This window comes from Pantherophis guttatus, chromosome 4 (assembly GCF_059756535.1).
Source record: "Pantherophis guttatus breed Tessera chromosome 4, ASM5975653v1, whole genome shotgun sequence".
In the NCBI taxonomy this organism is placed as follows: Eukaryota; Metazoa; Chordata; class Lepidosauria; order Squamata; family Colubridae; genus Pantherophis; species Pantherophis guttatus.
This window is the reverse complement of record NC_142066.1, coordinates 50,620,019-50,636,475: the sequence shown is the minus strand read 5'-3', so window position 1 is coordinate 50,636,475 and position 16,457 is coordinate 50,620,019. Positions and strand designations below refer to the sequence as shown.

The window sequence follows — 16,457 nt, the reverse complement described above, 5'->3', positions numbered from 1 at the left end:
GGCCCTAACCATCTGCCCAAGTAGTGTTATATTTTATAAGAAGGTCAGGCTATTTGAAGGACCACCTCTCTCCTATTATATCCACTTAGCCCACCAGGGCAGGAAGGCAGTGCATGTTATGGGTCCCATCGATTAGGGAAGGCCCACAAGAAAAGGGCCTTTTCATTCCCTTTAAGATATGGTTGACCACCTCCTCTTTGCCTTCCCAAAAAGTCTTTAAAATGTGGCCTTGTCAGTAGGCCTAGGAACCACAAATGAAGATGGAGCTGATCAAGTGATTTGATTGTGTTGTTGTTGCCATGTTGAGTGGTGTGTGGGGATTTTAAAGCTTTTTATTACGTGGTGAATTTTTCAACGTTGTAAGCTGCCCAGAGTCACCTATGTGTGAGTTGGGTGGCTGTATAAATTTGTGTAATGAATACATAAAATAAATATTACCACTGAGCCCTCCTGGAATATATATTTGGTTCCCCAAAAGCTGTCCATAGATACCTGGTCCAATGACTAGCTATCCAGTATTAATGCCTTCCTTTTATCTTTCTTCTAGAAGGAATAAATATCAAATATTGGCATATATTCTAATGTTTAGGTAACTTTCATTGATCATGTTTTGCCATTTTAAAAATCAATTACACAGGAATCTGCTACAGAAAGGACAAACACAGAACTTCTTATCTATAAGTGCATGACACAGAGACATAGGTTTTATTTGCATCTGCTAGAAGCACAGTTTTATTGAAAACCCATTTTAAACAGAAGGTCCAAGAGCAACACCACAGAAATTAAGAAGTGCACAAGTTAATGGTCATATCTAAACTTGAGAAGAGGATAAATCTGCTAGTTAAAAGACAGCCCACTGATAGATATTTGCCATGAACAGTATTCAATAACTAGAGGGAAGATTCCTCTTTTGCTGACTGATATAAACCAGTGTGCAGTATAGAATAGAGTTGCGAAGCCTATATTAGTTGAAGATCTTATTGTTCATTCATCTGCTGTATCCTAGAAAAAGGAAAGGGAAAAAAATTAGAAAACTTTGTGGGTAGAAATGCAAACAAATTAATAAATATGGCCTGCCCTCTTAACATGGAAGATGTTGAGATAATTAAGAGATCCTTCCTGAACTATGAAACAAAAGATGGCAGAGGATACAAGCTAGATAACTGATTTATTAATCTTGTTTATTAATCTGATCAGATTTATTAATCAGATTGATTTGTTCAGTTTGGAAGAATAACTGCACTGTAAAACAAGGAACTGGAACGAATATATACACATTGCTAAGCCTGTTACATGTTCACTCAGAATAAATTCAGACACATTTGGGACAGAACAATCTTAATAAATCTCAGTAAGTGAGGGACAGAGTCACAAGGGTTAATCTATGGCTGCAGGGGCTCAAAGAAACAGGACTGGATATCAATCTAAAAGCATTAATGAAATAAGAATGATTGCAGAATCTGTGGGGATAATAGAACAACTGGATAGGCCAAAGTTTAGCTAAAATACCTTGTATTGAAGGTTCATTTTTCAATTTTGCATTTATAGCAAAATGTTTGTTTGTTTTAAGGATTAGTTTCCATCTTTAATATAGGGACACTGTGATTGCCCCCTTACCTTTCAGGTCTGATGAGGAGACCTGACTTGAACTAGAGGTACTGTAAGAATGAGAAAGGAGTCTCACTCCTCCTGAGGATTTGGAATGTCCCCCTCCAGAAGGGCTGCTGCTGGGACTACCGTTGGAAAAAAAAGAAGGAAATATTCTCGAATGAGATCAAAATAATTATTAAATATATATTAATAGCGTTAAATAAAATTATTTGTGCTGTTTTTATGGTATATTTATTTATTATTTTATTTATTTGTCAACAAGTACAAGGAAACAAGTAACAGTATAGACATAGACATGGACACATGAAAAAAAATTGGCACAAATAAAAGGATATAAATAGGCAAAACATAGCCATAAACACATAAAATGAGGACATATAAAATGGGGACAGTAGGACAGGGACGGTAGGCATGCTGTTGTGCTTATGCACGCCCCCTTAGGGACCTCTTAAGAAACATGAAAGGTTCACGGTAGACAGTTTAAAGTAAAAGGTATGGGGATTAGAGAGACTAATAACAGGATCAGGTAGAATGTTCCAAACATTTATTACTCTATTGCAGATTGTATATGATTGCAGGGCAGAAGAAGAATGAGAACAGAGCAGGGGTGGGTTCTAAATTTTTTTACTACCAGTTCTGTGCACGTGGCTTATTTTGTGGGCATAGCTTGGTAGTGGTGGGGTAATGTGGCTGGGTGGGCGTGGCATTTTTTTTCCTACAACCTCCTCGGCTGAAGAGGTTGCAGAAAAAAACGCTTTGGCAACTCAGCTGGGATCATCAGAGGCTTTTAAAGGCATTTTTTTCCCTACAACGTCTTCAGCCGAAGAGTTTGCAGAAAAAATGCTTTTAAAAGCCTCTGATGATCCCAGCTGAGCCACACGATGATCAGAGGCTTTTTTTTTACTTTTAAAAGCATTTTTTCAGCCAAAGAGGTTGTAGAAAAAATGCTTTTAAAAGTAAAAAAAAAAAAAGCCTCTGATGAGGTGGGCGGGATAAGCGAGCGGCAACCGGGCCGGGGACTGGTTTGGGGGCGTGGCCAGACAATGTTATTACCGGTTCTCCGAACTACTACAGATTTTTACTACTGGTTCTTCTGAACCGGTATGAACCGGTATGAACCGGAGCAACCCACCACTGGAACAGAGAATTCCTTGACTGAATTTATACAAACAGAAGAAGAGATCTACTAAATTAGCCCAAAAGGTTATCTAATCCAGCATCTTTTCTCCCAGCCATATGACAGCCATATGCTTCTACAAATTCCCAAAGAATGCAGAACTCTGAAGTAGCAAATGTGTACATCTGACAGTTCCATATTAATTCATTTTTAGTTATTATATAATGACATTGCAATGTGCCCCATGCTTTTTTTAGGTGGTCTTTGTGTGTTGGGCATATGTAGAGGCAGATTCTGAAGACCAGAGACTGGAAGAGCAAATTAATTAAACTGGATTCATCATCCTCTAGAGAAATTGATAAAGTATACCAGAAAATTGAGTTCTTTTGTATTTGATAATTAACCTGAACTACCGATTTTTAAAACTGACAATTTATGAGATTTTGTACTTCTTAAAATTAAAAAAAAAATCATCTTGTTTCAGGCATCCATATAATAACCCTTTAAAAATGTGACCATGAATAGATGTACGCTTCACAGTTTGAGTTAGTTGATAATCTTCATCAGATCTAGCCTTGCAGGGCAACAAACAGCTCCCCTGTTCACAGAAAGTCTATGATAAATAAAGGCAGGAAATTGGTCTAATACATAAGGAATAAAATCTCTCATACACCTCTCTGGAAGTAAAATAAAAATAAATTTAAATAAATTATTGTTGCACCCTATGTTCACTGTTGAAGTAGCTGCTTCCCTTAGTGTAATACTGCACCTGATCCTGCCTCAGAAGAGTTATGGAGCTAGTAGGAAAGAAGAAATATTAGAAAAATCTAAAAATGTTTACAATTGCCATGATCTACCTACCTAATGTCTTGCTGCCCTTCTTCTAACAGGGAGCGGTAGGTCTGGATCTCCTGTTCCAAGCGACATTTGACATCTAGAAGTTCCCTGTATTCTCGATTCTGGCATTCCATCTCTGCCCTCAACTCTGCCAGTTGCTGTTCCACACAAGAGATCTGGTTCTGTATTTCAGCCAGGTGGGTATTGTAGCGACTTTCAGTCTCACCCAAAGAGTCTTGCAGTGATTCCCTCTTAAGAAGTTAAAAAGTGAAGGTTATCAATAGAAAAACGAGGTTTAAAAAATTCAAGAATGTATCCTACAAGCTACATTTTTTCCAAAGAAAAGGATAATCTCTGGTACTTCACAAACAATGCTTTGATTTTTGTATATGTGAAGAGATGAAAGGCCCTTTAGAGAAGTCATTGGCAATTACATGTATACAAATGGTATGGAGAATAACTTACAGTGTAGCAAGAAATATTTTCCTTCCTTATCTCATCAGTTACTTTTGGTATTCCTTTTGTTTCAGGTTGCCCAATTCTTAGCCTACCTCTTTCTTTGCTTCTATCTACCCTGTACTTATTGCCTTCAATTGTCCACTTGGTTAGTGCTGACACAGGATTAGTCATCATCTTGGAAAATTGTCTCATGAGTTCACTGGCCTACAGATCTTCATGTTTACCTAAAATTGTAATTTTCTAAAGTTGCAATTTTTGATACTGTAGAGAAAGTATTAAAAATCTCTTTCCTATAAGTACGAACTTGCTATGGCTAATAAGTAGTTCATGCAAGAGACAAATCAGAAACTAAAATCTATTGTATAAATAAGGGAGATGCTTACCAAGCAAAGCTGAGCCTGCAAATCGATTTCCAAGGTTTGCAGTTGACGTTTTAGGTCAGCAACTTGATTATTGCAATTCTCAACTTCTTTGCTACTGATGCAGACCTCCTGATTCACTTCTTCCATCTGAAAAGACATTAAAAATAAGATGGGGAAATTGAGAAGCAGTTTCTTTACTGAGGAAACTACTGACATCAAGATGTCTTTAAAACTTTGAAAAATTAAAATATTGGTAAAGAGAAATATTTTTAAGAAATAGAATAAGGGCATGCTCTAAGTGTTGTCTTACTTGTTATAGTATGCTGAGGAACAATAGGTTTTAATTATTAAAATAGGCTTATATTCATAGCAAGGATAACAGGATGATATGAGGGTGATAGTAATGGTGATGATACCCCATATTTATTTTGTTCAACTCATGGCAGCACAAATTATGTATGCTCCCATTAGCTATTTCCCCAACCACAATCATGCGACATGAATTGAGCTGAGAAAGAATAACTGGCTCAAATCATCCCAAAAACTTTCATGCCTAAGGACGACTACAATGTAGGGACTTTTAGTTTTGAGTCCAGCACCTTAACCACCGTGCCAAACTGGCAAGTAGAAAATTAAATGGAGGATTTTCATATTTATTTTAGGTCATTAGGGTTAGCAGCTCACATGATTAAATGCATTTATTTATATTCATGATCTCACTACTAATTACATAAGGAATACTCTGAAGAATCATTCTGCCCATAGCAGAAGATTTTTTTTTACAAGGCCAACCTTCCATTATATAAAAGTCACCACCAAAGGTAAACATGGTATTCTGGTCTGGGTTTTTCCATTCCAGACCTAGAGGATAAATTCATTTAGTCTCTGGTAGGTCTAACACATAACTGGAGTTTTCTGAAAGTAGCTGAAAATACCCCACAAACACTACTCCCAAAATACACTCAAAATTTTGACTCTGTTCCTTCTGATGGGGTCGCCATGCCCTCTACAGTCTTTGGAAGCCAAAAATATTTTTAATAGTATAATGAAGTTCAGTTGTTAACCAAAACAATTGTGGACTTCTAAATGGGAGAGTGGTGACAGACCAAAATAGTGCAGTATCCCAGAATGAGTGAAGTAATATTATCTTGCTTATTCTCTCTCATTGCCTCTATAAACCATTTCACAATATAAATAGGAGGAAGAGCTGAGAAATTGTTATTCCTAAAGGGCCAGTTTTCAGGTCAACACTGCCCCTTAAGGGAAGGGAAGCATATATCCTACTTTTATAATATGTTGTATGAAGAGGAGTTCGATTCAAAACTAGAAGTGGGGCAAATATTGAGGGGCAAGTTGCCCCTCAATAGCAAACTCCTGAACATAATTTACTTGGTCCAGGTTTTTTTCCCTAATGAATATGTGGCATTACTTAAATGTGCATTTATTGCACTGAAAATAGAATGTGTAAATGTTATGAAAATCAGTCTTCCTCCTTAAGTTGTGGTTTCCCCCCAGAACTGCATAAGCAACTACTCAGATTGTCAGTTGTTACAGTGTAAACGTGATTGTGTAAACTCTATTTTACTGTAATCAGGAACAACATACCTTGCGTTCATACCACTGCTCAACTTCTTTGCGGTTGTTCTCAATCATGGTTTCATACTGACATCTCATTTCTTCCAGAACCTTCTTCAGATCTGGACCTGGGGAAGAGTTAACTTCCACACTTATATCACCACAAGTTTGACTCTTCAGACTCTTAATTTCCTGCAAATGAAGTTCAAAAAGATGTGATCCTCAAGTCAGAAGGAATTTTTTTCAGTCTCACTCATACCAAGAATAATAGCAATGTGGAGAAGGGGAACTCACCTCCTCATGGTTCTTCTTGATACAGCACAGTTCTTCCCGGAGGGATTCAAGTTGTGCCTCCAAATCAGATCTACAAAGAGTCAGTTGATCCAGGACCTGGCGCAATCCATTGATATCAGCTTCCACATTTTGGCAAAGAGCCAATTCAGTTTCATACCTGCATCGTAGTTATGAAAGAGGAAGTGGGAGCACTGTTAGATCTATAGGGATTGTTGCTAAAATCAATACTTCTGGAATAGATTTGTATGCAAAGGGTTCCTTATTTTACTTCATTGCACTGTTCTGGAGTGGGCTGCTCCTTTATGGATTATTTGATAGTTATCCTACTATGGAAAAGGAAATTTTAAAAGGCACGTGTTTTAGCTTTGTTTTTTATATTTTATTTGTAATTTTTATATTTATTGGTACTTTCCTTGTTGGATTGTTGTGAGCCACCCAAAATTGCAGAGTCATGTGTCATACAAATTTAATAAATTATTATTATATACACAATAATATGAAATCAAAACTGGTATTTAGCTGATCTTTATACATATCTAATTTTTGCTGGCAGAGGTTTGCAGGAGGCCATCACAACTGAAAACGGAGCTTGCCAGGGCTGCAGGTGGGCCTCCTGAGCTCCGTTTTAGCTGGCAGAGGGTTGTAGGAGGCCCTTGCAGTCAAAAACGAAATTCACGAGCCCGTGAGGCACCCCCAACACATGTGGCCATGCCCACCCTGGCTATGCCCACCCCAGCCACCGGAGGTCAAACACAACCCTGATGTGGCCCTGAATGAAATCAAGTTTGACACCCCTGACTTAGAATGTCATTACTGTATGTATTGGCATAGTTATGTGTGCGGTTCCAAGCTATGTGGCCTTTTTTAATTTTTGAAATGGTTATTATTATGTGATTCAAGTGGGACTTACTTCAACCTGAAGTCATCAGCAGTCATGCGGTTATTATCAATATCCAGGATAAGCTTACTATTGTCCACAGAGGCACAAACAATCTGCATTAGGGAAAGAATAATGTTATTTGAACTTTACCACCTACTACTTCTTAGTTGTCACAACATTGTACTTGAAATTTAGCCTTTAGTTTTACTTCCCAGTCTCCGTGTGTTTCCTACCCAGAAGGAATACACTAAATTTATTTCATGCCTTCCTCTCTCAGCCATGATTTTCTTCACCATAAAATCCTTAATGGCTCTCACTCTCTAGCTTTGGGCAAGAACCATTTCCCAAATAGTACTTCCCAACCTTAATGCTAACTTTAACCATCCCCTTCCTCAAACAGCCATTCTGTTCCTAGTTAACATAACATATATTTCTCTATTAAATTCCAAAGCATCAATGCCTAACCTATGGCATGGCTAGAATCATTATTAATATAGATGTACATTATGGAGGAACAATTTTCATACCTGATTCTTTAACTCTTCAATTTGTTGATAATAAGAGCTATAATCCTTTAGCTCAGATGGTGGGCCTTGTCGGTCATACCACTGTCTAATTCTGCTCTCAAGCTCAGCATTCTCTTCCTCAAGGGATCGCACTTTCTCCAAGTAAGAGGCCAGGCGGTCATTGAGATTCTGCATGGTCATCTTCTCATCACAGGAAATCAAGGGGGTTTCATTGCAAATGCCAAAGCCACCAATTTGCCCAAAGCGGAAACTGCTCCCAGAACCATACCCGTAGCTCCCTAACATATTTCCTCCAAAGCCACCATCAGTGCAACTTGCCCCTCCATAGCAAGCTCCACTGGAAAAGGTCCTCCCAGATACACCACCTCCAACACTACTTACAACAGAGGAGGCACCTCTCCCGGAGATTCCTGAAACTACCCTTATTCCACCACAGCTGCTACTGGAGTTTCTCCCCTTGGTGTACATCATAGACTGTTTGGACCTGCAACTCATATCAAATAAATTTTAGAAGCAAGATCAAGGAGCCAGAAAAAAATTAATAAAGCCAAAGATGCACAGCTTGATGCAAAGATAGACTGCAGATGCTAACACATATACACAGGTATCTATTTATACTTTCTGCAGTGTGGGTGTTGCCATAGGGTGTTACTTTGTCTTCCATAAGGCTGGCTCATCTGGCTTTCCCTAGCCAAGGAAAATTATTCTGAAGGCAAATTTGCCTTCAGAAATCTCAGCTACACTCAGCTCTTGCGAGGTGTCAGCACATTTCTTTCCCAAATACATCAGCCACAATATCAAATGAATCATTCTTTTTGCTCCACACTGAAAAGTGTCATTAAAAAGTATTACTATAAAATATTCAGGGGAAAGAAATAATTACAGCCTACTGCAACAAAAATATTTTCCACTATTATTAGGGATCATTTGTGTTGATTTCATCTTGATTTTATTTTGCTACAATAGGAAAGAGAGTCTTTTATGAATTTTCCCCTCTTTGGGCTCATTTGGGAGGCTAAGCATATAACAACTCTGAAATCAAGACCAGGTATATTAAACAGGGATCTTTGTCTCTAATCTTGATATAGAGTTGCCAGGTGTCCACTATTTGAGCGGACAGTTCGCTTTTTTCACATTATGTTCACTATTATTTTTCACAAAATAGTGGACATTTTTTTTTATTCAAAAGCTTTATGATGAAATGGTACATAAGCTTTGCGAGTCAGAATTCCATGAAGTTTTGCGCCATGTTCCAACACGTTGGTTAAGTTTGTTTAAAGTGGTCAAAAGACTTCTTTTAAACTGGATACCTCTAAAATCGTATTTTATTTCTCTTGGATCTGATGAGTGCCATAAGGTTATCTGGAACCTTATTTCGGATCAGGAAAATGAACTCGCAAAGGACGATGAACCAACAATTTCAGAATTGTATTTATATTTCACGCACTTCTTCATGTCAATAATGCAAGACACTCTACTGAAGCTGGAAAGCAAGAAAATTCTTGCATGTGATCTTCACATTATCATGTGTAAGCTGTGTGATTCTTTGCAAAAAAAATACGATGAGCAGGTTTTTGGAATGAAAGTTTTATTTGCCATACATAAAAAACATTTGCCTGAGAATGCCGTGCAAAAGTTCAAGAAAGAAGCCATCAACGTGTATCAAAGAGCCATTGCGTACCTAGAAAAGTGGTATAATTTCACCGATTCAGTATATGAGACTCTAAATTGTTTCAATCTAATTGATCGCAATAATCCTCCAACTTTAGAAGAAATGACGAACATCTGGTTATTATCACCATGGCGAGAAGAACTTCCACCCAACACTCTCTTCGATGAAATTTCTGCCTTAGAAGAAATTTATGTCCATCTGCAGGGCGATTCTTCCCTTGATAAGTGGACATACTTTTTCAAGAAAGAGCCAGCTCCAAGTTTACTGAAACTGTTCCAGTATTGTGCATCAATTCCGGTATCAAATGCAAACGTTGAACGAATTTTCAGTGTCATGGGAAATTTGTGGACTGACGAATGTAACCGACTGCTTGTACCATCAGTTCGAAGTGAACTTTGTATATTTTTTAATATTTCTCAACATTGTACTGAAATTAAAGAATTATTCCTTAAACACAAAGAATTGATCAAAGCTGCGCAGTCAAATAAAAAATACACACGACAGCAAAGTAAAATGTAATTTAATATTTTACATAATATTATAATATATTTGATGTTTTGAATTTTAAGTAAAGTTTTGAAGTGATTATTTTAATACATGTTAAAATGTTTGTAAGAAAATATATAATTTAATTGTAAATTTTTTTATTTTTTTACTACACCCCCCCCCTCGCTTGTCCGCTATTTTTTGGAAGCAGACCTGGCAACCCTAATCTTGAAAGCTGCCAAGCACATTTGGTTATTAAATAAGTAAGTGATTATGTTTTGAACCTGTATCAAGTGAGAAATTAACATTGTGAAATAACTCTAGTTTGAAAACAGTAGGGAATATGTTTTATTGGAATTCCTAGGTGTGAGCCATGGGATCAATATTTTAAATAAGTTAATTTTAATGGCTATTATAAAGATATTGAGAGGCTGCATTCTGATTTATTCACAAAATTCGCTTGGCAACATAACACAACTGAAATTGCCTCTTACTACCTTTTTTCTTCTAAACCTCCTTTCTTCTTTCTCTCTCCCATTTTAACTTCAAAATAGCTGGGGAGACCATTCTTCCTCTAATAGAGTATGCGCAGTCTTATATGAGTCCTATGAGTAAAAATCCTTCAATCCTTGTTTCTATATGCCCTCCACTTTTTAAAATAAATAAATAAATAAATCTTGCAATGTTTGTGGTATTTCACTCTTCTAGGAGGCATTCTATAATGAACAATTCATTATTTCAATTTCAATACATAAAGCAAAATTTAAAAGGAAAAATCAAAGTAGCTTAAAAATAAAATAAAAACAATCTAATAAAATTGAAATATCGGTGCAAGTTAATGATTGCAGAATCTCACTGTAAGGTAGAATTTTTAAAAGATGCCTAGAAACATGTCAATATGAGTTCACATAATTTGTGCTGCGAAAATACAAAGACTGTATAGAAATGCTCTGCTATTGGAAAATATTCTTATTTATATTTACAGTTCTCCAGATTTCCAGATAAGAACTTCATGTTCAACCTTTTTTTCTGTTTGAGCTAGAGGTATTTTAGTTCTGTGCTAATTTTCAATATGAATAATAATTCTGTTGTGTGATTTTCCAGTATGGGATGTAATGCACCATCCCTTTAAAATTTCAAATTTTAAGCATCCAATGTAACATTGCATTTAAATTCACTTACCTTCTCCCTATCTCATCATCTTTGATCCAAAACAAACTTATCCTATTTATTTTGAAATTGGCAATTCAATGGCATAATGGATAATGATGACAATGATAGAAATCTTTTCCATTTATTGTTTTCAGTTTTAGTGGGCTAAAAATCCCATTCTTTTCATGAGCCTATTGGTAGACCATGAAAGTCACAAGGAAAATTTTCTGGCAGCTGATCAGTTTTCCAACATATCTGCATGATGAACATTGTTCCAAAAATGAATCTCAGATTCATTAAGAGTGGCTGGAAAGCATCAATAATAATATGAATGTTATTTTTATTTTCTGCAATGTAAATGACAGCCACGGGGAACTTTTAAAAGCTAACATTACTCTGGTACTCCTATTTTCATTGCAAATGGAGAATAGAATTAGAAATCTTTTCTGACTACTTTATTTTAAAAAACATAAATGTTCATGAGATGCATCTGATGAAAGCTTATGACCTTTAATAACATTAGTTTGAAAAGATACTTTAGAATTCTCATTTATTTTGCCAGCATAGATTAATACATCTTTCCTCCTTCAATGTTTATGTGTGTTTGTTAAATCTATATGCTACCTTCCTCACTAGCCAAAATTATTCTGCGGGATTTACAGTGCCATAAAATTATAAATTAAATGAAAGGTAAAAACCAAGAGAACAAAAAGATAAGGGGGTGGGTTTTATCTTTCACTCAACCAACTACTTCCAAAATAGTGTGTCCCCAGCCAATTAGCAGAGCCTGGTTTTAAGGTCCTTCAAATGGAAGCTTCTGAATACATAGGCAGTGTTTGGAGGAATGAGATACATACCATCTTCCAAATTTATCCTCATCATCCCATTGCTCTGTCAAATACTTATACTGCTGCTACTTACATGATAAAACTCAAGGATAGAAACTGCATTTATACAATTGGTCCCATCTTATACTGCTTTGGATTATAATACCAATTTATTTTCATAGATACACATCAGGAAAAAATGAAATTGGTTGAATCTTGATTTAGTGAATCATACTTAAAAGAGCCCCAGTGAAAGCAATTGACTATATTAATCCTCATTAATGTCATTGATTTCACTCAGCTGCTTGAAATATCATGAAATTTGAATCCTCAATATATCTTTCAATACTAATTGAAAGATATAGACTACCCCATTCCACCCTCCAAGCCGTATCCTTAGCAGCTTAGAAATCAGTACCGCAAAATTGTACTATAACAAAATTAACAAATTAAGGTACACCCAATGTACCTTCAAGATATGTTTTTTTTTTCTTAAAAATATATCTTGAAGCCCAGAGCATTTTCTCCTCCAAAGTGTCCATACTTTGTTAGTAGTAATTGGTTTCTGAATTGGATCTAATGCTCCTTTAGGGGATTCTGTGCTAAATGTGTCATTATGGCTAATGTTTCCATATAGCAATAAAGAAAGGTAATTCACAGTGTGAGTGAAACAAAACAGTGAAGGCAATTATTCTGTGGTTGCAAATATAAAGAATTGAAAAAAATAATTTCAATTGGCAAAAAAACACCCATATCTTATCCAGGCATCCCTAATGCTTGGATTATGCTTTTCATACCAAGGAAGATAACACATTTATAATTCATGAATTTCCTTGGGTGTTTTTCTATGATAGAAAACTTTTAGAACCAATCTCACAAAGGCAGAGAAATTTTCTAGGGATAAGATTGGGCAATCTTTTGGTAACTAAGCCTGCAGTGAATATTTGGAAGTAATTCATAGAAGATGTAATGGACAGAGATATAAGCAGTTTCTTCTTCAAGAATGAAAACACTCAATTGTAATCCATCCCTCCTGAAGAAAATAGCTGAATCAGGGTGAAATGCTCTGAAGTCTGCTACCGGTTCACTTCGCTACTGGTTTGCTTCGCGCACGCATGCACAGTGCACACCAAATACACACTTCACCCACAGGCGCACCGCAGGCGCTACCACGCAGTGATGAAAAAGGAGGACTAAGAAGTCTTTTCTGAGTCTGCAAAGGTAAGTAGAACAGCGAGGGGGGGAACAGCTGTGCTGCATATTTAGATATGCTAGAAAGCAGGATTTCCTGCTCTCTATATAAACTGCGAATATAAACTGCGTGACACAGCTAATTGTTGGAAATACTGATTCATCTGAACCGGTAGCATTTTTTTTACTAGCAGTTCGCCTGAACCAGTAGCATTTTTTACTTCCGGTTGGAAAGAACTGGTCTGAACCGGTAGCATTTCATCCGTGAGCTGAACCGAAGATCGTTGTTTTTGTTTTCCTGAGTTTGGGAGAGTATTAAGGTTGTGGTTTACCAACACCATGACTGAGCACCTTATGGAACATCCTTATCCCTGAAGTTAGATTGGGCTCACTCCTTCTGACCTTCCATAAGGCCTTCAAGAGCTGGTTATGTGACCAGGCCTGGGGGGTCTCATGGAAATACAGATTTTGCTAGATGACTCCATTGTTGATTGAATTTGGGAGTTTGGGGGATATTTATTAGTATGTTTGTTATATTTGTAATCATTGTTTTATACTATTCATTTATTTAATTATGCACAGTTATATAGATTTGATTTACACAGGTATGTGTATGTAAAAAGTTAAAATCTCGGGTGTTTTCCCGCATCATTAAAAGTCTGTTAGTTAAAATGCTTAAAATCTTAAAGCTAAAATCCCAGCTCAAAATCCTCTAAAATCCTAACAAAACACTCTGTAAGGTCTTTTAAAACTTTGGCTAAAATCCTAACCAGCACCTTAAAAGTTTTTTGACAACGTTTCGACAAGCCCTCTAACTTGTCATCATCGGGCCCCTATTTTCAGTTTAGAAGCTGGGGGTATGCTGCGAGGTCGGAGTTGTCGCTTTTCTCTGTTCACTGCTGCTGACGTATGATGGTTAGTCTGCAACTCTGTGTCCTGATTGGCCGGCAACCATTTTTTCTCCTGCTTCATTATAGAAACAATAATATGTGAAGTGGAAGCCAGCTTAACAAAACTTAACGTTGAGGATGGTGATAAAATTAGACATGAGGTTACTAACATTATTTGCACTAGTAAACCCCCTAAAAGTAATTTGCCCAAGAGAAGAATACAGAGCATTGCAGGAACTAAGAAAGGATGACAGTATAATCATACTGCCCGCAGACAAAGGCAATGCCACGGTGATAATGAATATGGTGGATTACGACAAAAAGTTGCTCGAGCTCCTCCAAGATGTCACATATAAACCCTTAAGTAATGACTCAACCACATATTTAGAAAAAACTACCAAAACCAAGATAAAGGCCAGTCCCATAGATAAAGAAGTTCAACAAACAATCATTCCCAGAGAGAAGTCATCGAAATGTCCAAAACTATATGGCCTCCCAAAAATACATAAAGAAGGCATACCCCTCAGACCTATAGTCAGCTCTATAGGCTCTCCGCTACAAAACTTGGCTAGATACTTAGCCAAACAACTACAACCATTTGCAAAATCAATTGCTTCCTATGTGCAGAACTCATATCATCTCATAGAAATTCTGAGAAACCAACGCATAGAGCAGGGTGACCTACTTGTAAGCTTCGATGTGGTCTCATTATTCATCCAAGTACCTGTTACGATCAAAAATAAATACCAACCACCAAACCACATCATAGAATTGGCAGAGCATTGCCTATCTAACACCTATTTCATGTACAAAGGGCAAAGATATAAACAAATACAAGGGGCACCAATGGGATCACCGCTCTCCCCAGTTATTGCCAATCTGTTCATGGAGGGATTAAAAATTAGGGCATTGGAATAAACCACTTATAAACCAAAATTATGGCTCAGATACGTAGATGATACGTTTGTCATCTGGCCCCATGGAAAAGACAAGCTAAACAATTTTCTAGCACACTTGAATAACATGCATCCGAAGACACTATGGAAATGGAGAGTGAAAATCAACTCCCATTCTTAGATGTATTAATATATAAGAGAACTGACGGCACCCTAGGACATAGTGTCTCCCAAAAGAAGACACACACAAATAGATACCTAAACGCACACTCACACCACCATCCCTCGCAAATAAATTCAGTGGCAAAAAATTTAATTACTAGAACTAAATGCCTAGCAGATGAGGCACATGTACAAAAAGAGCTTCAGACTCTCACAGAGGTATTAATGGCAAATGGGTTGCCATTAATTCCTTTTTTTTTCTTGCAAAACCCAAGAAGAAGAACAGAATATGGGAAAAGCCATCCTGCCCTATATAAAAGGGATCACTGATAAAATTGGTAAGATACTACAGAAACAAAAAATAAAAACAGTGTTCCGCACAGATAGAAAAATATCGATTATGTTGAGAAACCCCAAGGATAAAATTGAGCTGGAAAATCAAGGGGTATACGAGGTGCCATGTGCCTTCTGTCAGTCATCTTATATTGGACAGCCGAACAGACGAATAAGTGTGCATTTAGAAGAACACAAAAATGCAGTGAAAAAAGAAGAACGAACTTCTCCTTTGGTACAACACATGAAGGCCACTGGACATAATATACAACTTCAACAATACTAGAACAGTGGTGAGGAAAGAGGAACATCTTAATAAGAGAATAATTAGGGAGACTATCAAAATTGAAAACAGGCTGCAGAATATGAATAGACGAGATGATGCTTCTAGGTTATCAAGTATTTGGAGACCTGCACTGAGGGAAACTCAAGTCTTAACATCAGATGATAGACAGAGATCCCAACAGGCAACAGGTGGTGTCGTGATGCCTGCCAGAATCCTTCCCTCTTTGCAGCTGATAGCTAGCAACAGGGAGAGGAGAGAACCGAGCCAGAAGATAGGCTGAGATCTCAACAGGCAACCAGTGGTATTGTGATGCCTTCCAGAATCCTTCCCTCTTTGCAGTTGACAGTTAGTAATAGAGAACCAGAGAAAGCTGGGCCTCTGACATGCAGTCAGGCTACAGCTATGATAAAGAAGCAGGAGAAAAAACGGTTGCCCGCCAATCAAGACACAGAGTTGCAGACTAACCAGCATACGTCAGCAGCAGCGAACAGAGAAAAGCGACAACTCCGACCTCGCAGCATATCCACAGCTTCGAAACTGAAAGTAGGGGCCCAATGATGACAAGTTAGAGAGTTTGTCGAAACGTTGCCAAAAAACTTTTAAAGTGTTGGTAGGATTTTAGCCAAAGTTTTAAAAGACCTTACAGAGTGTTTTGTTAGGATTTTAGAGGATTTTGAGCTGGGAATTTAGCCAGGGTTTTAAGATTTTAAGCATTTTAACTAACAGACTTTTAATGACGTGGGAAAACACCCGAGATTTTAACTTTTTACATATATATATAACTGAACTAGGGCTGCATAAAAATCTTGGTTTATGTAGGAAGAACCTGGCTAAAGAGAAATACACATAAAGACCTACGAAAAGAAAAGAAAACATATAATAATAATAATAATAATAATA

At 37.1% G+C, this 16,457-nt stretch overlaps 1 protein-coding gene across 1 annotated transcript; it reads right to left on the bottom strand.

The window, feature by feature from the left end:
• Nucleotides 1-703: 703 nt before the first annotated feature.
• LOC117664628 (keratin, type I cytoskeletal 19-like) lies at nucleotides 704-8,157 on the bottom strand. Its single transcript, XM_034415742.1, has 8 exons — nucleotides 7,663-8,157; nucleotides 7,166-7,248; nucleotides 6,256-6,412; nucleotides 5,992-6,153; nucleotides 4,408-4,533; nucleotides 3,590-3,816; nucleotides 1,618-1,733; nucleotides 704-1,002 (listed from the first exon to the last, which is right to left on the bottom strand). The coding sequence occupies exons 1-8, from the start codon at nucleotides 8,155-8,157 to the stop codon at nucleotides 989-991; spliced, it is 1,380 nt and encodes a 459-aa protein (XP_034271633.1). The 3' UTR covers nucleotides 704-988.
• Between the last annotated feature and the right edge of the window lie 8,300 nt (nucleotides 8,158-16,457).

Coding starts and splice junctions, on each gene's coding strand:
- LOC117664628 (XM_034415742.1), bottom strand. CDS start 8,157: ATGAGTTGCAGGTCCAAACAGTCTATGATGTACACCAAGGGGAGAAAC. Junction 6,413..7,165: donor GCTGATGACTTCAGGTTGAA/GTAAGTCCCACT, acceptor ACTACGATGCAG/GTATGAAACTGAATTGGCTC. Junction 3,817..4,407: donor TGCAGGCTCAGCTTTGCTTG/GTAAGCATCTCC, acceptor TAACTTCTTAAG/AGGGAATCACTGCAAGACTC.